We start from the raw sequence: 23,875 nt of genomic DNA on the forward strand, positions 1-23,875 counted from the left end.
GATAATACTGCACCTGCAGCCCAGCTCTGGCGTTGCCCCACTGCTCAACTCAAAGTCCATCTGCAGTCTGGCTTCAAAGCAAATTGACTGAATGTATGTGCCTCCATGTGAAATCATGTACACAGTATTTGCATGTCTCAATAGCCAAAGGGGAATAACGAAAAGCAGAGCAGAGTGTTTTAAAAGCTGGTCCACTGCAGGACTCTGCTTGCAACAGCCACATGGTGACCCAGTAGTATGTCCCGCAACTTGGATGGTTTCTCAGAGGCAAGGATCACCACTTGCCATGTTTCTGAGCCTGCCATCGCCACAGGCCCAAACACCGGGGTCTTTGCAGAAGTAAGGGTCCAGCCATAACTGGGTGGTGTGTGGGGGCATGAGATTTCTTGGCCTTCCAAAGCAGGGCTCAGCTCATGTGGAGCGACAGTCATGTGTGTGTGTGTGTGTGCGCCGTTACAAGCCAGTGAGCCTGACAGCAGACAGGTGGGCTCACTCAGGTATTCCCATGTCTCCAATTCATATCTCAACATCAAGCTGTGGAGTTCCTGCTAAAGCAAAGAAGAGCCAGCTGTCTCTGAAGGACAGAAATAAAAACAACAACCTTTGTTTGACTAACCTGCATTCGTCGGGAATGGAGAGACAGGCCGAGGAATTTATCTCGATAAATTCCACCCTGTCTCATGGCAAGCTAGAAAAGACAGGTCTAGCACATCAGACTACCTGAGAGCCAAGCCATGTGATGTGAATGGGCATAAAGTCTGAGAGCTGCCTTTTTCCCCTTGAACTCTAAAAATATCGCCCCATTTTTCTCCCCTTGTTTCATGAACCTTAAACGACTTCTAAACGCTGAAGAGGAGAGCGTCTGTGTGGTCCCATTCTCTGTCGTGGTGTACAGGACTGCACACGCCTAACCCTGTCGAACGTGCACGGAAATAGAGATGATGGCAATGATATCCATCACATGCGAGCTGCTTTAAACACAGCAAACACCAGACACCAGAGCCGGGACACTTTTAGAACACAAAATCACGGGGCTCTTGTTCGGAACTGAGCCCTACGCTCAGAGGCTACCAGTTGGAGTGAGTGCAGCCCATGCCTTCAGCTAGCTCTAACTGAAGATGTAGCTCTACTGCTACATCTGTTCTCTTTCTTTTTCTTTTTCCCGTTTACAACCACTTTTGTGCAATATATGCCAGGGACCTGTGCAATACATTTACATCTATATTTATATCTATATCTATATTACATCTATATTTATATTCATATGTGTGATACGATTTTCTGTGTACTGTTCTGTTCTAGTTTGCTCTTGTGTGTCCAGACTGTGAGTAACTCTTGTATTGTATTGTATGTATTGTACTATTATTATATAATTCGTTACACTGTGGCTGTGTTGTGTGTGTTAAGCTGCTGTTGCACTGCAATTTCCCTCACGGGATCAATAAAGTATCTATCTATCTAACTGCTCACCAGCTAACTTGCCATAAGCTGCGATGGGCTTGGGCTTGGGCTTGGGCATGGGCTTGGGTCAGCCAGGGCATCCATGCAGTCGTGGAGCAGCAGCAGTTCCTGGGAATGTGCTGGGCAACCTGAGATCCTCCAGTGCTTTCAGTGAGACCTGCAGCACTCCTCCAGTCAAGTCCTGCCCTGCTGTGAGACTCTCACACTAGTGAGATTCTGCCACACACTTTATGCCATCCTAGTGCCAGGAAACACTTCACAAAAAAACTGCCCATGCCCTCCCTTGACCTGTACTTCGGGCAAGCTTTACAAAACCTCCTGAGGTCCAGCTGATGTCCCTGCAGGTTTCTGAGGTATCTACACATACTGCTGCTTTAAAGGGGTGAGTAGACGTTGGTAAATTGGTTCAGCTATTCCACTCATGATTTAGGGCAATAGGAGTCTGGGTTGGACTGAACACCTTCAGACATGAAGGCCCTCCATCCTTGTCTTAGACGCTGACATGCTTCTTCGCACTCGGAGCTACCTAATGCGAGATTACGCGCGCCACCATTCATCATCCGGGCTATGGCAAGCTGACAGGAGCGGAGCTACGCCCCTCATCGTGGATCACTGGAAAGGGGCAGGAGCCCGGCAAGTCCCAAGAGTCGAAGCTTGTCAGGACCTTCGACTTTCTGGCAAAGCCAGCCCTGCCCTGGGGGTGCCCGGGCAAAGCCAAAATACCGCTAACCCTCCTGGTATATACCGTGGTATATACGACTGCCCTCACCTATGCCAAAGGCCTGCCCCCTCTTGCCACACCGATCCTATGCACTTCCACGTGCGTCGGCGCGACCTTTGACCTATGTTCTGAACTGCAAAGGTCTGCTCCCATAAGGACACAACACTAAAACACGGCGCAGACTAAGGTCTGCTCCTTCCACCCACGGCTGAGGGGTGACATGACAGGCGTGCGCCCGGCCTCGTCCTCCGAGATCCTCCTGCTAGAGACAGACAGCACAGCCGTGCTGAGAAAGCACCCCCCCTCTCTTCGTCCTGCAGGCAATTTCATGAGGTGATTTACAGGTGATGTTTCGGAGCAGTAAATCTGTCAGTGCCGCTTTCCGACTCCATTGTGTTTAGATAAACAAGACCCAACCAGAAGAAGCAGGTCTTGCGTGAGAGAGGCCGGGATCACTGGAGTCTACCTCAAGGCTGCTCCTGTTTTTTTTTCAGCCTGCTGTTCTCCCTTTTATACTTCCGTTTTCCCCTGCCTGGCTGTTCTCCAGGGAACAGGATACGACTGGTCCGCTCGGGCAAAACTCTTGAAAATCGGTTTGGCAAAAGTAGACTTGTACCGTCCGTACACAGATCATAGGACGGGATTTGTTATTGGCCAAATACAATTGCTTGCATTAGGAATTTGTCTTTTTGCAAACCCCAGCTTGCGCTCCATGAGACACACAGGCAGGGAGAGAAGCTGGGGGTCAGAGTGCAGGTTCAGACATTTATACAGGGCCCCTGGAGCAGTTGGGGTGAAGGGCCTTGCTCAGGGGCCCAATGGAGTAGGATTCCTCTGCCGGCCACGGGATTTGAACCGGCAACCTTCTAGCCGTTGGGCGCAGATCCTTACCCTCAGAGCCACCGCTTCGCACTGCAGAGTTTCTCGAATCGGAGATAAAAGCTGCCAGCACTAAGGAGCTTTGCATATTGTTCCAGTCCTCTGGCTGAACACATCCAGGCAACCTTGAGACGCACAGCCAGCAGGTCTTTTGGCTCTGAATGCGACCCTCCCAGTCACTGTGTCATTGCTGAAGTGAGCACTTCTATAGCAGAAATGCACTCGCAAGCAAACCCTGTGCCTGTGTCCTGCTCTGAAAGAACACAGCCCTGACAGACAGGACTGCAAACAAGTCATCTTTCTTAGACCGAAGTTAAAACTGGTCTTCTCGTCAGAGTGAACAGCGTTTAAGACTGCTTAACAGGAGAAAGAACTATAAAAATAATTAGAAGAACACTTCAGCAGCAACAGGACAGCCCATCCTGGGAGTACACAGGCCATGCACACTAAAGAAAACATTTAGTCTGGGAAAGTGCAGGAACTTGCTGAATTTCAAATCGGGCTATGGACTGTGTCTGTGCCCGAGGCCTCACAAGGGGTTGTACAGTGAATTGGTATTTTCTAAAGGGGGAAAACAGAACCATTTCATTGCGAGTTACCAGTCTGAAAAGACAGAGAGGGTGAATAAGAAAACGCACCACCCAGACAGCACTTTCCACACGAAAATGCCAGGAAGAAAAAAGGATCTGAAATGCCAAACCATCACGTTAAACACGGGCTCGACTCCCTGTTTGAGCCTTTTCAACGTAGCCCGTGGACTCTGCGAACAGCAGAAGATCCTGTGTTTGTGCAAAAGTGTCTCACAAACACCAGCAATACACCTTGATCCTTAAAGCACGCACACACGGACGTTTGTTGCTATCATTATCTCTCGACTGCGAGCTTGCCATCTCGCAAACGTACAATTTAATAAATCCAGCGAGGCACACCGGGCTCATCCTATAACAGACATGTCTGTGAACAACACACAACAGCCATGTGTCAACAGACTTTCTGACTCAGGCTTGTTTGAACAGGATTTGATTCTTGCACATCACAGAGCTGATTCCCCTGAAAGTTTTTAGCCACTGTCAAGCCACACAAAACCCTTTCTTTTCTTCTCTCTCTCTTTTTTTAAATCAACAGCTCCGCAGCATTCCTTCAGCACAGCACATGCTGAAAAGTAAATCGCCCTCTGACAATGGAGATAAGGCAACTGTTTATTAAGGGAGTGAAGCATACGCCAACAGGGGAAGAGATATGCAAGGTTAAGAAATGCCAGCAGATTACTTTGCTGTGAATTTCCTCTCGCTGGATGACTGGCTGTAAGTTTCTGGCTGCCAGAATCTGGGCCTTCTCCTCTTGTCTCGCAAAGCTCTCCCAATCACACTCTCGAGTTAAGACTGCAGACCAGACAAGCTCTTTTTCTCCCCCCCCACAGCTAAACACATTTTCCCCCAAAGCTCAGTGTCAGACAGAAGCTTAAGTAAGCCCACACTTCCCAGCATGAGTAATTAACACCATCACTCCCACTCAGGAAAAGATTTTCACTCCGGTTCCTCATTGTTTGCACGAGGGTAGGCAAATACGGGATGAGCCGCGATTCCGATCTGCGCGGCCAGAAAATTAGAAGGCAGTTCCGTTGTCACCAGCAGAGTGGATTCCGGGTGCTTCCCTGCTCAGTTTCAATGGAAACACGAAGGACACTGAACCCTGCGCACCCAGCCTGGGGAATCTCCACAAGGAAAATGCAACACAGGGGTGAGCATGCTGGGAGCCCGGGCTGGGGATGAATACAAGATCAAAAGGAGATGCAACGCTCAGAAAAATCCATTTTGTGGGGGGCGAAGCCCCCCTGTGCAGGTCTCAACCCCCATAGTGTGCAGTATCGCTTTGACAAATTCACACCCTTCTGGTGGGATGTAGGCACCTCTAAAAAACACAGCGCTGACTGACCTTATAAACCAGTACAGCAACACCGAGGAGAGGAAGCCTGAATCAACGCTGTAGTGGTGAATGTGCACTCCACATACCCACATAGAGGTCACGCTTCATACAGTGTTTGATCAGGTTTTAACATTCCTAAGACTTCCCTGTTTCCTGGCTCCAATACTTTGATTAGGCATGACAGAACGACTCCTCGCGCCCTGTAACAACCGAATTGCGCAGAAGAAGATTTCCTCTCTTCGAAATGACCCAAAGTGCGCTTTAGAAATTAATCCAACGCTCCACACGCGTTCCGATATTTTTCCAAGCCGAAGAGAAAACAAATAAACGAAACACTCCGTTTCAAAGGCATGGGGGGGCGGGGAGGACATTCAGGTTAAACAAATCGTTCCTTATCGGCGCGTCTCACACACACACACGCGCGGAACGGGGCGGCTCAGAACAGCCCACCTCTGAAAAGATCTCCACTAAGACAGCCAGGGAGTCTTCGCTGGTGTGCTGCCTTTACAGATAGCCATCTGGAAACAATCTGCAAGGAGCCCTGTGGATCGGAGAGGCCTCATCGCTACACTGGGGCTGCTGCAGACCACCAGGAGAACTGCCGTCTCAGGCACTAATAAGCCAAACATGTCTGCCACATTGATGCCATGTTTAACTTGTCACACAGTCAACAGTGCCACACGCCATTATCTCAGCCGGCAGACTGATTTATGGGAAGCAGCCACTGACGAGAGAAAGGAAATGAAGACAAGCATTAGGATGTATAAATAAAAGCATCCAGACACGCCAGGGACATTCAGGCTCTCTCTCTCTATCTGCTTTTTGCTCTTTTCTGTTCATTGGGGGGGCGCAGCGGAGCTCCATCTGTCACTGTTCTACTTCAGACCTTCAGTCTCTGGAATTGTTTGGGTTTTTTTTGCAAACGCTCTTTGGTCTTGGAAAATGCCGAGCTTCACAGCACAGGAAAGCTGGCTGCTACAGGCTCTTTTAGGCTCAAAAAGAAATCTGCCCCCAATTTTGTAATCCTTTGCATGTGGGTGGTTAAAAAATGCATCCACACTTAACCTGTAATGTTGTGCCACTACCCACTTTGAGAAAACCTAAGGAGTCAAAGACAGTGGCAGCCTTTTCTGTGCCACTGTGGCAAAACTGTTCTATGAAATGTTTTGGTATTTGAACAGGAGGGTTATGTCTTGAAGGTTTTCATGTGCAGGTCTTTTAAAACCTTCCCACTGCTGTGAGATAGGGCAAAGGTAGGTTTACTGCCCTTTACTGTGATTATACCATGATTTCACTGGGGTTTACTGCAATCATACCGTGCGGTTGTGTTGTGAACCTTCATAGAGTAGTAAAAGCAGCATCAAACTTCTAAGCAGGAACCAAAACACCAAACATAAAAAGGATTTCTCGTCCATAAAAAGCAGAGACCCACAAACTGATTTAAACACACCCACGTCAGAAAAGTGCAAGTCTGCAACACAAAGCAAGTTAAGGACAGGAACGGAAAGGACACTCACAGCTCCTCCAAATACGGCAGGTTCCTGAAGACACTAGCAGGGAGCTCGGTGATGTTGTTCATGCTGATGTCCCTGTGGAGCACAAGAACAGAGAACAGTCAGAGAGGGGGCAACCCGGGCTGTCCTGGACCTGCAGCAGGGCAGGTGAGGAATAAACGCACAAGCTGATGCAGGAGCCCTCCGACAACGATTTCACAAAAATCAGACGCTTGTTTTTCTGAAGAGGAAGGGGGTGGGTGGGGGGCAGTTTGATTGGTAATTTAAAGCTCACTCCTCACTAGTGTTACTGGCGGAAGCATTGTTGTTAAAGAAGCACAGATATCTGACATGGTGCGCGATTTGGACGGAGCAGTGCTTTTCGGCGTTTTAAAACCGAGCGGCAAAGCGCCACTTCGGAGCTACAGTGCTCCGCGGCAGTCTCTGATCGGGGACTCATCGGTCTCCGCAGACGGGCCCGTGTCTGTGAGCGGATGTCCGTTTCTACTCCCGCGGGAGCGGAGGGGTCGCCGTGCCGCGGACCTCGGACCTCGGACCTCAGCGGGGCTCCGCGCACGAACACCCGGGGCGCCGTTCTCCCCCAATCCCACCTCGCGGACGGAATGCCGATGAAGGCAAGGAAATGTCTCGCCGAGGCATGTGTGTGCTTGAACGGTATGCGGGCACAGAACGGTGTGTTCTTCAAAGCCACGTGACCCGTGCAGTCGTTTCAGGAGGCTAATGGCCGGATAAGTAAAAATGACACACATTGGCAAGCACCCCCTCCCCACACACCACACACACACACATATCTTCGGGATAAAGAAAACAAAGGAGGACGGATCCCATGCTTCGGTTTCCTTTTAGCCTGTTTCGGGTTACCGACTCAGGCTTTTGCCCGGAGGCAGAGGTTTGCTGGACGTGCCCCGGCAGTGCGGTCTGATGGGACTCTTCCCTTTTCCCAGTCCACGTTCCCACAGGTTCATAACCTGTCATTAAATGGCTAAGCACTGTGTGACTGTTGCGTCCAGCGCTGGCCTATCTCAAACCTCGACATGCGCGACGCTTTTGAATAAGCGAGCTTCGTTGTCTGAGAAGCAGGAGCAGAAACTTCCCCAGCGCAGAGCACGCTGTCAAAAGCAGAGTCAGAGACCGCAAAACCCGGAGCCGAGAAGCTGATATATACGAGACCTGCGCATCGGGGTAACACAGCAATAAGACATCAAAAAAGGGTGCAACCGATTTCAATACAATGATGAAATATGCACATCGTTCGTCACGCTATGGTTTATTATGGTTGCATGCCTTCAAAAGAATAGAACAACATGCCAAAAAATCATTTCCAAATTCTGCAACATTTTGCATCAACTACTACTTTGCTTAGTCCAGGTACACCAGCAAAACATCTGTCTTTGTGCTTCTAAAGTACACGGATCTTTGGGTCCGCCTGTCACCCCCATCCACCTCACGTCGCTGAATTGTCCATCAGGTTCTTGTGATTTTGACAGAGATCAGATGCGTTAGTGATCTTAGAAGACACCCTCTTTGGACTTATCAGCAGTCTGCCATGAGTACCCAGTGATACAGGCAGCAGGAATCACTAATTAGTTACACAAAATATACACAACATTTGCACAATTTAGAGACTTTTTTCGACAATTCCTCTTTCTACTTGTGGCCATCGCAGTACAACAGTTCTAAGAATTTAATTCCACAATATTATCATTCATTACCAAGCAGCCGATACCGCTTAAGCCTGCCTCAGCGCAGGAGGCACTATAACTAAACAACTACATTGCAACCAAATGTAATTTCCTCCTCTGAAGTTAATCAAACTGCACGTTGGTAAAACTCATTTATAGCACACTGGAACTGTAAACCTAAAGACGAGGAGGACAGGAAACTAGGAGACTTTCTCCTCTTAGCAAATAGTGATGAATTAAAGGCACAGAATGTTTTTTTTTTAAAGAGCAGTTGGTGGGAGACGACAAAACAAACCTAGCGTATCCTGTATTAATGAGGTGAAGCATTTTGAAAGGGCATCTAAGATTTTTCTGCTTAGAGTATCCCAGGAGTAGCAAGTGCACATATGGGTTACACAAGAGAAGACGGATCGCATTACCTACGAATCTGGCTAAGAGCCCGGGACATCAAGGATGTCCCTCATTCTTGCTTATCTGTGTTTACAATCTCCAGGTTGTCTTGATATTGAGTTACAGTGCGGGGCATTTCGACAGGGGCTTCAGATCCTCTCCCAGGGCGGAGGTCGCCGCCCTGACCAGCATGAGAAGCGCGGTGGTCCTTTTGCTACATTCCGTCTTGTAAAACGAAACCCCTGTTGTCGTTTCTGCTCCGCGCACACCGAGCCAGCTGCTGCCTGACTGCCTTCCCAGCCCCAAAACAGCCCGTTTCCAAGAACTCTTCCCGGAGAACCGCCGGCCTCGCGGGGCAGGGAAAACCGGCCCTTTTCTCCCCGACTCGAGTTTATCGCTTCGGCCGCACCCGTGGGCACGCTCCCTCGACAGTGACCGGCCGCTGCCGGTCCCCGTCCTGCTTCCTAATAAAACAGGTTTACAGGTTGACGGGCGGTCTCCACCTTCGCAGTTCACACAGTGCGTCGTCACCCAGCTCCGCCACCTGCTACCCGACGAAAGGGGACCGACTGGACAACCCACCCGTCCTCCTCTTTGCTTTTCACGGACGCGGGACGATTAAATCTTTAACGTGACTGTTCCCCCGAAACGAGAAGAAGAAAAAAGAGAGAGAGGAGACGAACCGAGTCCGAGAACGTCGGAAAAAAACGAAAAAAAAAACAACCTTTCTGTTGAGGTTGTTTGGGATTCTGACTCGCACTACGGGTGCACACATGGGCAGAATGAAAAGCCTGCAACACACCAGCATAATGAAATCTCTTTGAGAAACCCCTGAAATAATATGAATGAACGCTGCTGTTAAACGACCTGTTCGCTAATATCACATGCGGCTGCTTGGGCAGCAACCCGACTGCTGGTGCCTGTGTGTCTTACGTACGGTTTACTTAATGACCAATTCGTTTGGTTGACCAACGCTAGCTTGCATTTGGACACGTTCTCCCAGACGTGCATACATCCAACTTCATGGACAAAGTTGGGGGCGGTCTTCCTCTGCATCGCCTCATGTGCCCTGCCTGGAATCATCTGCATGTGCAGTTCTTTTATCACGGCTGGATACGGTTATACTGACGCGAGAGGTGCCGACTCTGCAAAAAAAAAAAGTGCCCTACAGCTTCTTGACAAATAATAGTTTTATTATGAAAGCCCTATCCAGTACACTACAATAGTGTAATTCTGTATTTCAGTACTGTGATAATAATGGCAATACTAACGGTTTCAAGTGCAGACATGCACTTCCGTATCAGCTTGTTGTTCAGACAAATAAAATGCAGTGAATTTTGGCGCACAACTTGTTGGGCGGAAATGGACCCGTCTGTAAATCGGGGTGTACCTGCATATCTGCGCGTTTACCTGAAGCAAGCCTCTCGCGCAAGGAAATGACGGCTGTGCCCCACCCAGGATTCGAACCAGCAACCTTTCGGTCAGGAGTGTCCAGAGTCCCAAGCGCTCCCTCCTGTCTCTCCCGCCCTGTACTTCAGCACTACAGTATGGGATTTCCACACAGGCCGACCAGCGGTAAGTGTTGGAAAAGCATTTTCTCTCCATGGAGATCCTGCTTCCGTACGTAAACTTTATTATGACGGAAAATGCATCTCTTGATGCAAGAGGCTGCAGTTCACACCAACACGGTCCTGCTTTCCTGGCGTTCCTGCTACAGTAGGTGCAAAACCCCCTGCCAATCCCAGAACACCAAGATCTGAACAGGTTAACTACAATTTCCAGTTTTATTCTGCGAGATTAATTAACATGGCAGCTCTTCAGCACACACGCTAAGAAAACCGTTCTTTCGGATGAGACGTAAAACGGAGGTCCTGACTCTCTGTGGTCATTAAAAATCCCAGGGCGCTTCTCGAAAAGAGTAGGGGTGTAACCCCGGCATCCTGGCCAAAATTTCCCATTGGCCCTTACCAATCATGGCCTCCTAATAACCCCCATCTCTGAACTGGCTTCATCACTCTGCTCTCCTCCCCACTGAGAGCTGGTGTGTGTGAGAGGACTGGAGCATCATCCAGGTGGGGCTGCACACTGGTGGGGGTGGAGGGGATCCCCATGACCTGTAAAGAGCTCTGAGTGGAGAGTCCAGAAAAGCGCTATATAAGTGTAAGCAATTATTATTATTATTATTATTATTATTATTATTAAAACCACAAGACTGTCCAGTGGGGACAGTGGGGAGCGAGGGGGAAGGAGCCCTTTGAAGACGCTAAGTGCCGAATCATGAACCTGCTCCGAGGAGACCGCGTATCCAGGAAGCACAGACAAGAGAAACTTGGCAACCTGTCCACTTTCCTTCTTTTTTTTTTTCAGCTCAGCCCATTCAAAACAAACAGGTCGTTTCCTCTGACTCAACCTGGCCAGCCTCTCTCAGTATGCCCACTTCCTCCTTCGTCTCTGTTTACCGAGCTGACAGCACCGTCACACCACTCTCCCCTCCTCCGACAACAAGTGCAAAATATTCCCGTCAATGGAACTCATTCTCCAGCTGCGACAAGGGACTTGCAAAGGGCTAACACAGCTGAGTCAGTTATCACCCTGCCAACTCACAGCTGGCTTCCCACTGGAGCTCAGCAGGTGTGAGCCTGGTCAGTAGCCAGATGGGAGACTCCTGGGAAAGCTGAGGTTGCTGCTGGAACAGGTTTTAGTCGGGGCCAGCAGTCTGTGTGGGTCCTAATGCCCCAGTATAGTGACGGGGACGCTGTACTGTAAAAAGGCACTGTCCTTCAGAGGAGATGTAAAACCGAGGTCCTGACTCTCTGTGGTCATTAAAATTCCCAGGGCATTTCTCGAAAAATTGTATGGGTGTTACCATGTTGTCCTGGCCAAATTTCTCCCTGGCCTTTACCAGTCATGGCCTCCTAATAATCCCCATCTCTGAACTGGCTTCATCACTCTGCTCTCCTCCCCACTGAGAGCTGGTGTGTGTGAGAGGACTGGAGCATCATCCAGGTGGGGCTGCACACTGGTGGGGGTGGAGGGGATCCCCATGACCTGTAAAGAGCTCTGAGTGGAGTGTCCAGAAAAGCGATATATAAGTGTAAGGAGTTATTATTATTTGGTCATCATTTGGAAGCTATTTTATCATAAAAAATCCTACATTAATGTGCAGCGTCGCATGTGTACAAACATTATTGGAACTTTTCTTTTCAATCACAAAAGGTGTCGGTCTTAACAAACCTGAACCTGGGAAAACAAAACTCAGGTGAAATGTTGAAAAAGAAAGAAATGGATGGTTTCTCAGAACACTTTTGCGCGTTGGTACAGAATCTGCTCTCTTCTCAGATTCTGGAAAAACAGCTATTGTGAGAGAGAGATCTGACTAGAAATGTCTAGTCACAACCCTGAGTTAGAAAAGCAGCACAGGTGGGAAATTTCTGCTGGGTTTTATTCGTAACCTTCTACGCTGCAATTTCTGAAAAAGCTTTCAAGGCTGCCCTCGTTAACAGCTTTACCACAGTAATAAGAGTCAGGCTCCCCGGCCCCTTATTTTTGAGCAACATCAGGAAGACCACCAATCTGAATTATCCTGCTTTACTTTTTATACAGCACCAGAGAAGACCACCACAGTCACAGGTTTTTAAAAGGAAGGAATCCTGTAGAACAGACCAACAATCTCTCTGAAAACCTTCAGCCTTGTAACGTTTATTAACAGCTTGAACAAATACATAGTAATAAATCAAATATTTCAACCACATTTTAACATAATACAAGGAGCGCCATTAATTCTGTTATTTAATATTGGCAGTGGAAACCTAACCTGTATTGTTGCTAGTGCTATTAAATTCCCACAGCCCAGACAATCGGTTAAATGATTTAAGTAAAGCATTTAATAACATTAGAAAAGGATCACAACATTGAAAGAACTAGGGGAATAAAACAGCAGCCTGCAATTTAAGGGCGTCTAGGAGTGCTTGATGCCTAATAATCACAAACTCCCAAATCAAGGAAGCCAGAGCAAAAGAAAATTTGCACGCCGTTGGAAACCCTCAAAGGTCGGTGGCGAGACTGTGGTGATTTACACAAAAATGAAGAAAAAAGATATAGTATTCCTGGAGCACAGCACAGAGCGTTATCTATGCTCACATTCCAGAAAAAAAAAGAAGCAAGCAAGTTGTCTCCATGCCCAGACTTTAAATAAATCAGCAGGTCTCGGGTTTGTGAAGAGACTCCGAGAGAGAGGAGTGTTCGAGCGACGGGAACAGTCACTTCTGCAGAGGCACCGGCGCACGGAGATTCGTCTCCGGGGCGTGGGGCTACTACTGCGGACTTGCATTAGAAAAAAAATGTCCTCATGGAGCAACACTGTTCATCAGGTTTCAACAAAGCACCCCTTAAACCCCCCCGGGAAACGCTCCTTCAGGAAATGTAACTTGCCTGTGGAAAGATAATGATCTGTATTTCGGCAACACTCTATTCAGACTCAATTAAGCCCAGACATTCTGCAGTTACACCTCAGGTCTCTGCTTTGTCTGCGCTTCTGACATATGGAATCAACCTGCTCCGCTTTGCAAGTGTCTTTGTTGCAGGAAAAATAAAAATATTTAAAAGTTAGCTTAAATGTTAGATCATTCAGTTTTAAACTTCAAACCTTATTCCAGCTGATGCCAAAAGGTTTTTTTTGTTTGTGCTGGTACAGGAATATATAGCTGTAAGAACAACTACAACACAAAAAAGACTCGTTTCCCTTTTAAGACTAACGTTTTCAAGTAAGGTACGGAAAAGGCCAATCTTGCCCTTTTCCGTACAGTTAAATCAGGCGAATGAAACTGCCAGTGTAAGAACAAGACCTTGACACTAATTTTAATATCTCAGTACGACAGCATTTTTGATTTTCAATAAGAGTTTCAAATGCAAATATATGCGCATGCAAACCGGACGTGTACACCTCAAAACACATATTATGCACAAGGTCGTAGGGCAGTTTTTTTTTTCCTTCCAGTTCCTCAAAAAGGGTCCCATGAATTCTGCCGCGCAGCTGACTCCTCCTTCAAGGGGAACCCGACGAGAAACACGGCGTGCTTCTGCTGGACCCGACGGGATCTCTCAGCGAGCAGCGGCGCCTGCCCGTTCACAGTCCCAGCTCTGCCGCGCACTGCTCCCGTCTCGCCGGGAGAGAACTGGCGTGTTCCCTCTCCCCTCTCCCCAGAGACAGCCGCTTCTTCAGCCCTTCCCCGGGTCTGTCAGTCATTCCCGGGAAGGCTGCAGACCCCAATGCAGGTGCCGACTATCACCGGTTACGTTTCTTGCGCGACAATTTGTCATTTTAAGACGCGCTGACGGGCGGCGGAGATGAAATACACCTGGATCTGCGCTAATATTTTCCAGGCTCATGAGAGGAAGGAAAAAAAAAACACACGTATCGGCACGGCATCCAATTAAGCATCGATTTTGGACCACGCTTAGCGAAAACCAAGTTATTTCCGAAATATAAGTTCAAAAGGGGGTTTGTAAGGCTATAGCAGAGAGGTAAGTGCACTATGCTATGAGTGGAACATGACTGTCGCGACCTCCTGGGAAAGCTAAACTCTGCTGAGCTCTGATCTCCCCGACGCAAAACTCCTGTTACAACCCTACAGGACCCCAGGGGAAAACCGCCTGTTTGAGCTTTTTGTTTTTGATCTGCAAATTAAAGAAGAAAGGGGGGAACAATATTAGCAGGTTATTTTTTTTTTTAACTCTGAACCACCCCTTCTATAAATTGCAACCAGCGCCACGGAGTAATCGACTAACTGCTAGCAGATGCAAATAAAATCTGTATCTCAGGCCCGTTTTAAGCATTTTCTGCTGCGGCCCACGAGAGCCTGGTGCTCGCAGGACGAGTGGAGACGCATCGGTCAAAATCCTGGCCCCAACGCCACCGGGAGGACATAACGGCCTCTGTGCGTCGCTCTCAGGCTCCTCGGCGGGTGGACGGACGAAAGACGCAAATTGCCTTTTTAAGAAAAAGCTGGCGCTCCGCAAAAAAAGAAAAAAGAGCACTGCTTTTCAGAATGAATACAAATGTGCTCACCACAGTGAAAATAAGGGGGCATCAGCAAAGTTGTGTCACGACCTTTGTGGACGTTTGCCACATTTGGCATTTTCACAATTTGGACGCCCAGCAGCATGATGGTTCGCACTGCTGCCTCATAGCAATGGGGTCCCTGGGTTGGAGTCCCAGGTATCTGTCTGCGTGGAGTTTGCATGTTCTCCTGCATCTACCAAAGCCCAAAAGAGTTGGTTGGATGAACTAGCATGTTGGTGTCAAGTCTGTTCATTCAGCCCTCCCGCACCAGTAGGGACCTGTTTTTTTTTTTCCATAAATCAGCTCTGGCTTCAGACTCACAGGGATAAGAGGCTTTCAGACGGAGGGGGTTCTCAGTTTTCCCAGGGCGTTAGCAGAAACAGCACTTTAACCTCAACCATCATGCCCCAGCCCTCCTCGTGTCACAGTTACGAACTCGGCGTGCTCCCTTACGCCGCGCGGCTTCTACTGCGAAACTGCCGCGCAGTCCACTTGCACAGGAAGATCCTGGACGGGACTGGCAAAGCCAGGATTTCCACTTTCCATCTGGTTCACACAGGGTAACTGCGTCTGCTGTGCCACATGTGTTTTTTCCTCTGTCATTCCAGCGGCAAAAAGTGCCTGAGCAGAAAACAAGCAATAAATAACGCCGCGGGTCCGCGCAGCCTGTGCGCTGCTGACAAACCGCAGTTTGGCTTGGAAGCGACGGCCGCTCTGCGAGTGGAGGTACGGAGTGGAAAAGTTATGGATGTTGGCCGGCGGCCCTCGCCGAGACACTGCAGGGACAGAGGCGCGGGGTGGAAAAACAGCCCGAGAGAGACAGGCATTTCAGAACAGCAATTTCGGAATTATTTTAACAGTATCCGGCGGGAGGGGGGGGTCAGACCAAGTGCCAAAAAAAAAATCAACGTTCTCGCTCATTCTTCTTGATTAGGGGCACTCCATGCCAAGCTGCAGGAGTCATTCGTGTTTCATGCCTACTCCTTTCATACACCGTGGAGTCTTTCCACACTAACACAACCGTCCCAGCGGTCAGATTCACCCCGGAGACGTTTACCACCCGCCCCGCAGCCCAGAGACGGACTGGCTTCTGGGTAAACTGGCCCTGGTGCACGTCTATGTCTGTGTGTCTGCCCGTTGCATGATGGGATAGGCCCCGGCTGCCCCTGGATCCTGAATTGGAAGAAGAGGTTGGAATAACAGAATCCAAGCAAGGACGAAGCAGAGCAAAGCAAAGGCTCAACGCACAATTAAGGGCCATTAACGTACAATCACATCTTGGGATTAGGGGTCATTTCTAGATGCCATCACTGCTGTTCCCCCGTGATCCTGATCGGGATAAGTTCTACCAGAACCCTTCGGAACAGGAGCAAGTGAAGCGCTTCACTTGCACCAAGATGAACGTCTCGGTCTCGATTCAGTTTAACGTGATTGCACAGAATAACAAAAAAAAAGGGGGAAAATTCCATTTCTCTAAAGACTTTGCTATTTCAAGCCCAGTTCTGCCATTCTGGGGAAAAAAAAACTCCATTCCTCCAAGCCCTGAAATCGTGTGCCATCACAATCCATGAACCCCATCTGCATATTTACAGCACAGCCTCTCGCCCCTTAACAAGCAACTAATTTACATCAGATCTATAAAAACAGCGATTGCCAGAGAGCTGTGGCTTGAATGTAAAAATCAGCAACCGGCCAGCCAAGAGGAGTGATTTACAGTGACTGGAATCAACACCCTGGAATCAGCCCTAGACAGAGGGTCATTATTTAGGTCAGCGCGCATGTTTTTTTTAAAGGGATACTCTCTATTAATTAGAACTTCCCCAGCGCGCTTTGTTCAGACGCGATTCATTACGGAACCCCGCTGCCAGGAAGGGGAGCCTTGCACTGGTTGGCTCGTTGAGATAGGAAATAAGTCCCCAACTCCTCTTCCATCTTCAGGATGGAAGCTCTTGCTTGGCAACTCGCTTCACTGCCTTCACAGCAGACAGCACAGTTACAGAGAGGAAGCCTTCTTCTGAATCCTTGTATCGCTCTTCTGTTTTTCACATCTGAAAAGATCTCCTCCCGGTTCAGAGAAATCGCCTTGGGACTAAAACCCCTTTGGTCTGAGACCCTCTTGCCAAAAAATAAAAATCCGCAGCATCACGGCTCTCGTAAGTCCTTTCTGTGCGTCAGACAGGGACAAGAGCAATGCTAGGCTCTCCACCCCCACAGAAAGAATTAACACGCACGAAACAGGCGGTTCATATATCACTGCTGTCCCGCCTTGGACAGCTTAAGTTGCATTCGTAATTTCAAAAACCCTCATAAAGACCTCAACACCCTGGGAAGACCGATGTTAAGACAACAAGTACTGCCAATTTGAAATCCGTCCAGCACTCGCAATACGTAGCATTAATTGTAAATTAATTGGGGGGTAGATAGATGCAAGGCAGCTCAATGTACTCAGATATGCCAGCAAGCATTTTGATTTGACCTACATGCACAGTTACTTCAATCTTATACTGCATCTCCACCCCAACTCCCCATAGCCTTGATTAGAAACGTGCTACGATTAAATCACAAAGATAGATAGCCCGCAGAGCTCAATTAAAATCCAGAAGGATTCCTGATTTTGCAGCCTGGAAATCACATCTCCTTTTTCCCTAAGCCCATAGGTAAGAAATCAAAACTGTTTATTGATTGGTACAGGAAGACAATGGCGTCTCCCATCACCGAAGGGCTTCTCTGAAACAATATTGATTAATATTTGATAGATACCACTTTAATTTAGTTCATATACTGTATAAGGTGCCCCCTTATGTAATGTTATTATGTTATGTAATTAATTTAGATGCCATTTCATTGCTAGTGATGTGGAATTAGTCACTTATGAATGAGTCATTACCACTAAAGAGTAGCTCTGCCCTGCACCTTTCACATTCAAGATTTGCCATTTGCTGGATCTATGGGAAGCTGTGTAAGGCACCAGCAATAAAAGGTCATCATTTCTATCTGCAGCTCACAAGTCTCCAGTGTTACTTAATGCAGCTCCTTTAACAGAGATCACCTCAATGCATTTTTACAATACTGATAAGAAGAAGAAGGACATTATACAAAATCAATTACAAGGCCAAAATACAAATGGATACAGAGGATTATGACAAAAAAAAAACTTTCAGGAAAAGCTTGTCTTTAGTCTTACTTTTATTCAAACGTCAGCCAGCTATTAAACAGCTTCCTATTCGTGTTTTTGTTTTCCACTATTATTTTTAAATGTGGGTTAAACTGTTCCGGACCGCCGCAGTTCCCGGATGCCGGACAGAAAGGACGTCCCGCAGGCACCTGGCACAGCTCTGGGGCAGCGCGGCTCAGTCCAGCCCCCTTGGGAACCTGGTAACGACGCCAGCGCTTGTGCAAACACTGCTCTCCGGTCGTGCAGCGCGCGGGGAATAAACTACCATCCAGGGAATGAATTCATAGAGCACAAGCAATCAAACGGCCCACTGACATCCTTATTCAAGGCGCTGGAATCAAACCACCCATTAACATCTGGATTAAAAGGCCCTGAAGATCTTGAATAATCCACAGCTTGAGTCTCCTGACCTAGACCGTCAGGCAGTCCAGGGATGGCAAGCCCTAGTTCTGAGGAAGCTCTCTCAAAAAGTCTTGCAAATCACCCTGGAGTCACCCATGTGGTCAAGAAGAGGACCGTGGTGCATTTTGATCAATTTAGTACGTTAATTGGTGTGGTGACGTCAGCAACGGCCAACTGTGGTTGCTGTGGTGTTGGCGTCGTCTTTTCAAACCACTTCACCGATCAAGTCGGGTGCTTAAAGAGACCACAACAAACGCACTGAACTCTGGTTTCTGCTTCTCCAGGACGAGGGCTGGCCACCCCTGAGTTAGCCCTGAAGGTGACAAGCCAGCAGGGTGAGCTGAAGTGTGTTGACAGCTATTCAACCCAGCGACAACATCGCTTACAACAGCCTTTTGCCACAACTAGGCCCAAACGCGGGGGGGCAGTTTGGCACAGTGGTGAGAACTGCCAGGAACTGTGATGGGTGCAATCCCTGGAGTGCTCTCTGCGTGGGGTTTATGTTCTCCCCATGTTCCTGTGGGACCCACAAGTTTCAGGCAAATGTAAAGGGGGAGTTTCTCTCTCTCGCTCACTCGGGATGACAACTGACAGGATCCTGCTGCAGGGAATTAACCTGCCTGGACACTTCTTCCACAGTTCTCCACGACGGCCCCCGGGCACACAAACTTGGAAATCAGGCACGCCTCGACGACAGAGGTCCGAGGTTTTTGCACGGGTTTCATGGGGGGCAACACTGTGGTCATCCAATGGAATGGGACACTTTGTTTTTCAAACTTTCCGGCGTCAAACCGATAGCTGGAGGACAGGACACAGCCCCCCCCACACCCCGTTCACGAGGAGCCAAGAGGCTTTTGTTTCCCCGAGGACGAAACACACGCTTGCTTGGTTAAGATGCTCGGCGTTGCGTTGAATCCAGACAGGCAACCAGCATGGCACAGCCCCCTGACACAGAACGCAAAACCTCTTCTGCAAGCAAGACAAATCCCTCAGTCCCTGTTCTACCCTACTGCAGTATGCGTCCGCGACGGCTAACGGCAATGCCTTGGACTCAGTACACATCTGCACTAGTCACCTTTTGCACAGTCTCCCATGTTCTTCTTTTTCCTCACTACAACATATTTATAGTCCCACAGCAAATGTATTGTTCCTATTGTTATTATTTATTATGTTTGTAATGTACTGTCTACTCACAGGTGTGAGCTTGGTCAGTACCTGGATGGGAGACTCCTGGGAAAGCTGAGGTTGCTGCTGGAAGAGGTGTTAGTGGGGCCAGTAGGGGGCGCTCACCCTGCGGTCTGTGTGGGTCCTAATGCCCCAGTATAGTGACGGGGACGCTATACTGTAAAAATGAGACGTAAAACTGAGGTCTTGAATCTCTGTGGTCATTAAAAATCCCAGGGTGTTTCTTAAAAAATTAGGGTTGTTTCCCCGGTGTCCTCAGTAAAAATTTCCCCCTGGCCTTTACCAGTCATGGCCTCCTGATAACCCCCATCTCTGAACTGGCTTCATCACTCTGCTCTCCTCCACACTGAGAGCTGGTGTGTGTGAGAGGACTGGAGCATCATCCAGGTGGGGCTGCACACTGGTGGGGGTGGAGGGGATCCCCAATACCTGTAAAGAGCTCTGAGTGGAGTGTCCAGAAAAGCGCTATATAAGTGTAAGGAATTAATAATAATAATAATAATAATAATAATAATAATAATAATAATAATAAATTGTGTGGTGTCATCTGCTGCACTGTGTATGTCCCGAGAGATCAGCGCGAATAACAATTCCAATGTACGTGTCCGTATGGCAGTAAACTCCTCTACTACTACTCAGACCCGCCTGCGCTGACCCGACACCCCCCCCGGCCTGGGGCCCGCCCCCCAGCGCCGGCGCTCCGCCGTGACGCAAGCACCGCGCCAGCGCCGCGCTGCTGGAAGAAGAAAGAGCTATTTACATTCCCCTGGCTCACAGCTGCCCCCCGTGCCACAAGAGAGACAATAATTGGCTTCTTTCGCCTCTGTTAACCACGAACAAAAGTGTCATTCAGTTTAAACTGGACAAAACGCACCAATGGACGGTCAGCGAGCTGAGCCAATGGAGTGGAATAACAATAACTCTACGGCCCACTCTCTTTTTTTTTGGCTTTTGTTTAGCCTTTGAAAGGCCTTAATTAAGACCCATACAATGCCCCCTGGGGGCCGGTGCTTTCCCCTTGGTACAGTATAAAAGCCTGCGGGAATCATACATATATACATACACACGCTCTCGTTTTCTGGAATTTAGCTTTCCGCTCTGCATAAAGAGTGTTTTTCCCCTCCATCCTCACCTGTTTTCCTTAGGCAGTTCGTTTCTCTCTTACCTGCCAAAAAGTAAGTTTCACATGAACGCCCCGCTGACATGCCAGTTTTAATCTCCCTCTCCCCCCTTCAGGGCCCCACCCCTGTCTCCTCCGAGCACACGGCCCTCTGGGCAGCACAGCGTTGCCCCAGAGGCTCTCCCAGATCTGCTGGTAAAAAACAAGAAACCGCCTGGCTGCCCCCCTCTCCCCCTGCCGACTCGAAAGACAAAAATGGAGCAGGCGCACCAAAAAAAACACCAACCGGCAACCGAGAAAAGTTGCGCCGGTGCGCCAATTTCCCTGTTCACGCCGAAAATCAGTTTTGAGGTTTAGCCCGCATGTCAATTCCAAAACCCGAAAATGTCTGGCGTGCCCGTGCAGCGTGCTGACACAAACAGGCCCGAAACATGACATCCGCTAAGAAGGCTCCACAGCCGAAACGTTGCGTTTCTTTTCTTCCCTTAACAGCATGGAATAAACCTTTACTTCGTCCATGCTGACGCAGCTCCCTACTTGAACTGCTATCCCCCAAGAAGGCCAGGCTGGAGCAGGGAGGCCTCCTGATTTATTCTGGCACAGCCTGCTTTTAAAAGCAACCCAATGCGCGTGCTTGTGTTCCCCATTACCATGACGCTGTGGCCCCCAGCTAGGACGCTGGGATGTTTCAAGTGCATGTGTGCACGTGCCAGAGGGTGTGGATGGGACAGGGACATCTCCCTCCCTGTCTTTTCCCGAAGTTATTCCCATCGGATCTGAAACCACACAGGTGGAGCAGACAGAAGGCAGCCCCTGGGAGAGCTGGGAGAGACCGAGACGAGCGACAGAATCCCAGACCCTTTTCAATCGCCACGGATCCGAGACACCAGACTAGGAGGAACCTGGTGCTCTTAAAATTCCTAAAACTCCCACCCCCCTCCACGCCTCTCTCTCTCTCTGTCACTGTTTCCTCCTTCCCCCTCCTCTCCTAGGACGGCTTTCTTTTCCGGGCCTGTCTGCGGTGAGAGGAGGGGGAGGGGTTGGAAAGGAGTCTCGGGTGGTTGGTAGCGATGGGGGGGCCTTTGGCTCAGTGGGAACAAATACCTAACAAAGCCGTCATTCTGGGGAGCAATTTCAAATCTGTCGGAGGGTAATGGGGTCTCCCACTCTCCTGTGGAAGCGCTGTCTCTCGCTGCTCAAGCGCTTAGAAGAAAAAACGGGAGGTGCTTGGCTATGCAGCCACACAGACACAATACAAATTCAAACAAGGGTCTCTTAATGTCACCTCGCATCTCCATTCAGTCTGGGCTGCTTTGTAAAGAAACGTGTACTACAGCCGAGTCCAGGCAGGAAGGCTTTCTGTTCGGTTTCAGACTGGGACGGCTCTTTTGGAGACCCGCACTGGATTTATGTTCTTAGCTTTACTTCTTATTTTTCAGTTTTGAATTTCTTAACCCAGGAGTCTGACAGTTGTGGGAACAGACTGGGTAGTTCTGAGGTGGTTAAGAGATGGTTCAAATCAGAAAACCACTCTACTACACATAGTCAAAGTTTACCACAGTAATGATTTTTTTAAAAGAAAAAACACAGACCACCTTTGCAAATTATTTTATTTTGCTATATATATATAAAATAGGTGAACCAGTAGGGCCTTCTAGCTCACTCAAGTGACTCCTAGAAGATGCTTAAAGGGGTTGACATAGATGTCATAGAAGTCAGCACAAAAAACACAGACCTCACATAATGCCCACATCCAGGGCCACACCGCTCATGCTGCCTGCCAATACACAGCAGGACAACGCACTTGAAAACCAAGCATGTGATCACTCCAGCCTTCTACACTGACTGCTGGTCAAGGTCTCGTGCAGGCACGGAGCAAGCAGAACTACTGAACCGCATAATAACATTTATTATAACATTACATTAAATAACATTTATTTCAAATAACATTCGGGGCGGAGCGGTGGCTCTGTGGCTCAGGATCTGCGCCTGTGGCTGGAAGGTTGCCGGTTCAAATCCCGCAGCCGGCAGAGGAATCCTACTCCGTTGGGCTCCTGAGCAAGGCCCTGAACCCCAGCTGCTCCAGGGGCGCTGTACAATGGCATACCCTGCGTTCTGACTCCATGCTCTCTCCCTGTCTGTGTATCTTATGGAGAGCAAGCTGGGGTATGTGAAAAGACAAATTCCTAATGCAAGAAATTGTAGAGGGTTAATAAAGTGATGATTTTATGTTAAGTTAATAACATGTGAAAGGTCCCAAACTCAGGCCATCCGAAGCCCCTAGCTCACTCCGCTGCAAGCAGTTGTCACGATGCATTTTTCAGGATCCTCTGCGGACGAGAGAATCCGGAAGGGAGTGCAACAAACACAGGGGAAAAAGACTAGGAGCAGGGCTGGTAGACGGACAGGGGGGCGTGTCGACGCTGCACTGGTGCTTGGGGGGGGCGTGGTCCAGGCAAACAGTCCAAGGGGAGTCCGAAGGGTAATCCCAAATGAGCCAAAAGTCCAAAGCCAGCTGATCCATACATGACGGAAGATAAAAGCTGGAGCAGGGTTCGGACGAAGGTTTGGGGGAATAAAAAGGGGGTAACGGGACCAGGCGCTCTGAGCCCCGGACTCAGATGGTCAGGACGCCCTGGTCTTGTAATCTTCTTGAAGGTTTTCAGTTTTAGGATGCCACGGTACGACAAACTGGCGACTGCTCTGTGGTGCCCAAACAGTTTTTAAAATAATCAGCCAATAGGCATTTGATTCAATGATTCACCTAGAGTTTACTCCAGTACGCAGAGCGTCTGTGTGTTGGTTATTGATATGGGTAGTACTATTAACAAAATCTTTGACAAAACCAATGTAATAGTTGCAAAGGAACAAGTAAAGGTCTATTCCATGCTGAAAATAGAAAAGAAACCTTTACTTGTTCCATTGCAGCCTATGCATATGGACGCAGCTACCTACTCAATCTAATAGTTTATAAGAAGAAGAAAACAGTGTTGTACCACGACAGCCCATATACAATAAGATCACTTACAGCCTCCTTGCAATTTGGATAGAAAAAAAGCAGTCTGCCTTCATGTGGCTCTGGTCAAAATCAATGCCGAGAAATCATTTTGCAGCAGGGTCTATGGCACATCGCACAATGGGAAATCATCCTCAAATTCTCAAATTCCCTGGCACATTTCTGGGAAAATCCTTTTTCGGTCACATTGTCTGTTAAGATAAGAACACTTTATTGGCCATATACAGTTTCTTGCATTAGGAATTTGTCTTTCCGAATACCCCAGTTTGCTCTTCATAAGACATCGCAGGCACACAGACGGGGAGAGAGAAGCTTGGGGTCAGAGCGCAGGGTCAGCCATTTA

The 23,875-nt window shown here is 48.6% G+C and overlaps 1 protein-coding gene across 1 annotated transcript in view; it reads right to left on the reverse strand.

Moving 5' to 3' along the window:
• lgr4 (leucine-rich repeat containing G protein-coupled receptor 4) overlaps positions 1 to 23,875 on the reverse strand; it is a 70,814-nt gene that overhangs the window by 32,472 nt on the left and 14,467 nt on the right. Inside the window, exon 2 of the mRNA XM_015338676.2 lies at positions 6,505 to 6,576. Within this exon, the coding sequence (XP_015194162.2) occupies positions 6,505 to 6,576 (72 nt within the window). The remainder of the gene's footprint in view (positions 1 to 6,504; positions 6,577 to 23,875) is intronic.

The sequence above is a fragment of the Lepisosteus oculatus genome, chromosome 21 (genome assembly GCF_040954835.1).
Source record: "Lepisosteus oculatus isolate fLepOcu1 chromosome 21, fLepOcu1.hap2, whole genome shotgun sequence".
Taxonomy (NCBI): Eukaryota; Metazoa; Chordata; class Actinopteri; order Semionotiformes; family Lepisosteidae; genus Lepisosteus; species Lepisosteus oculatus.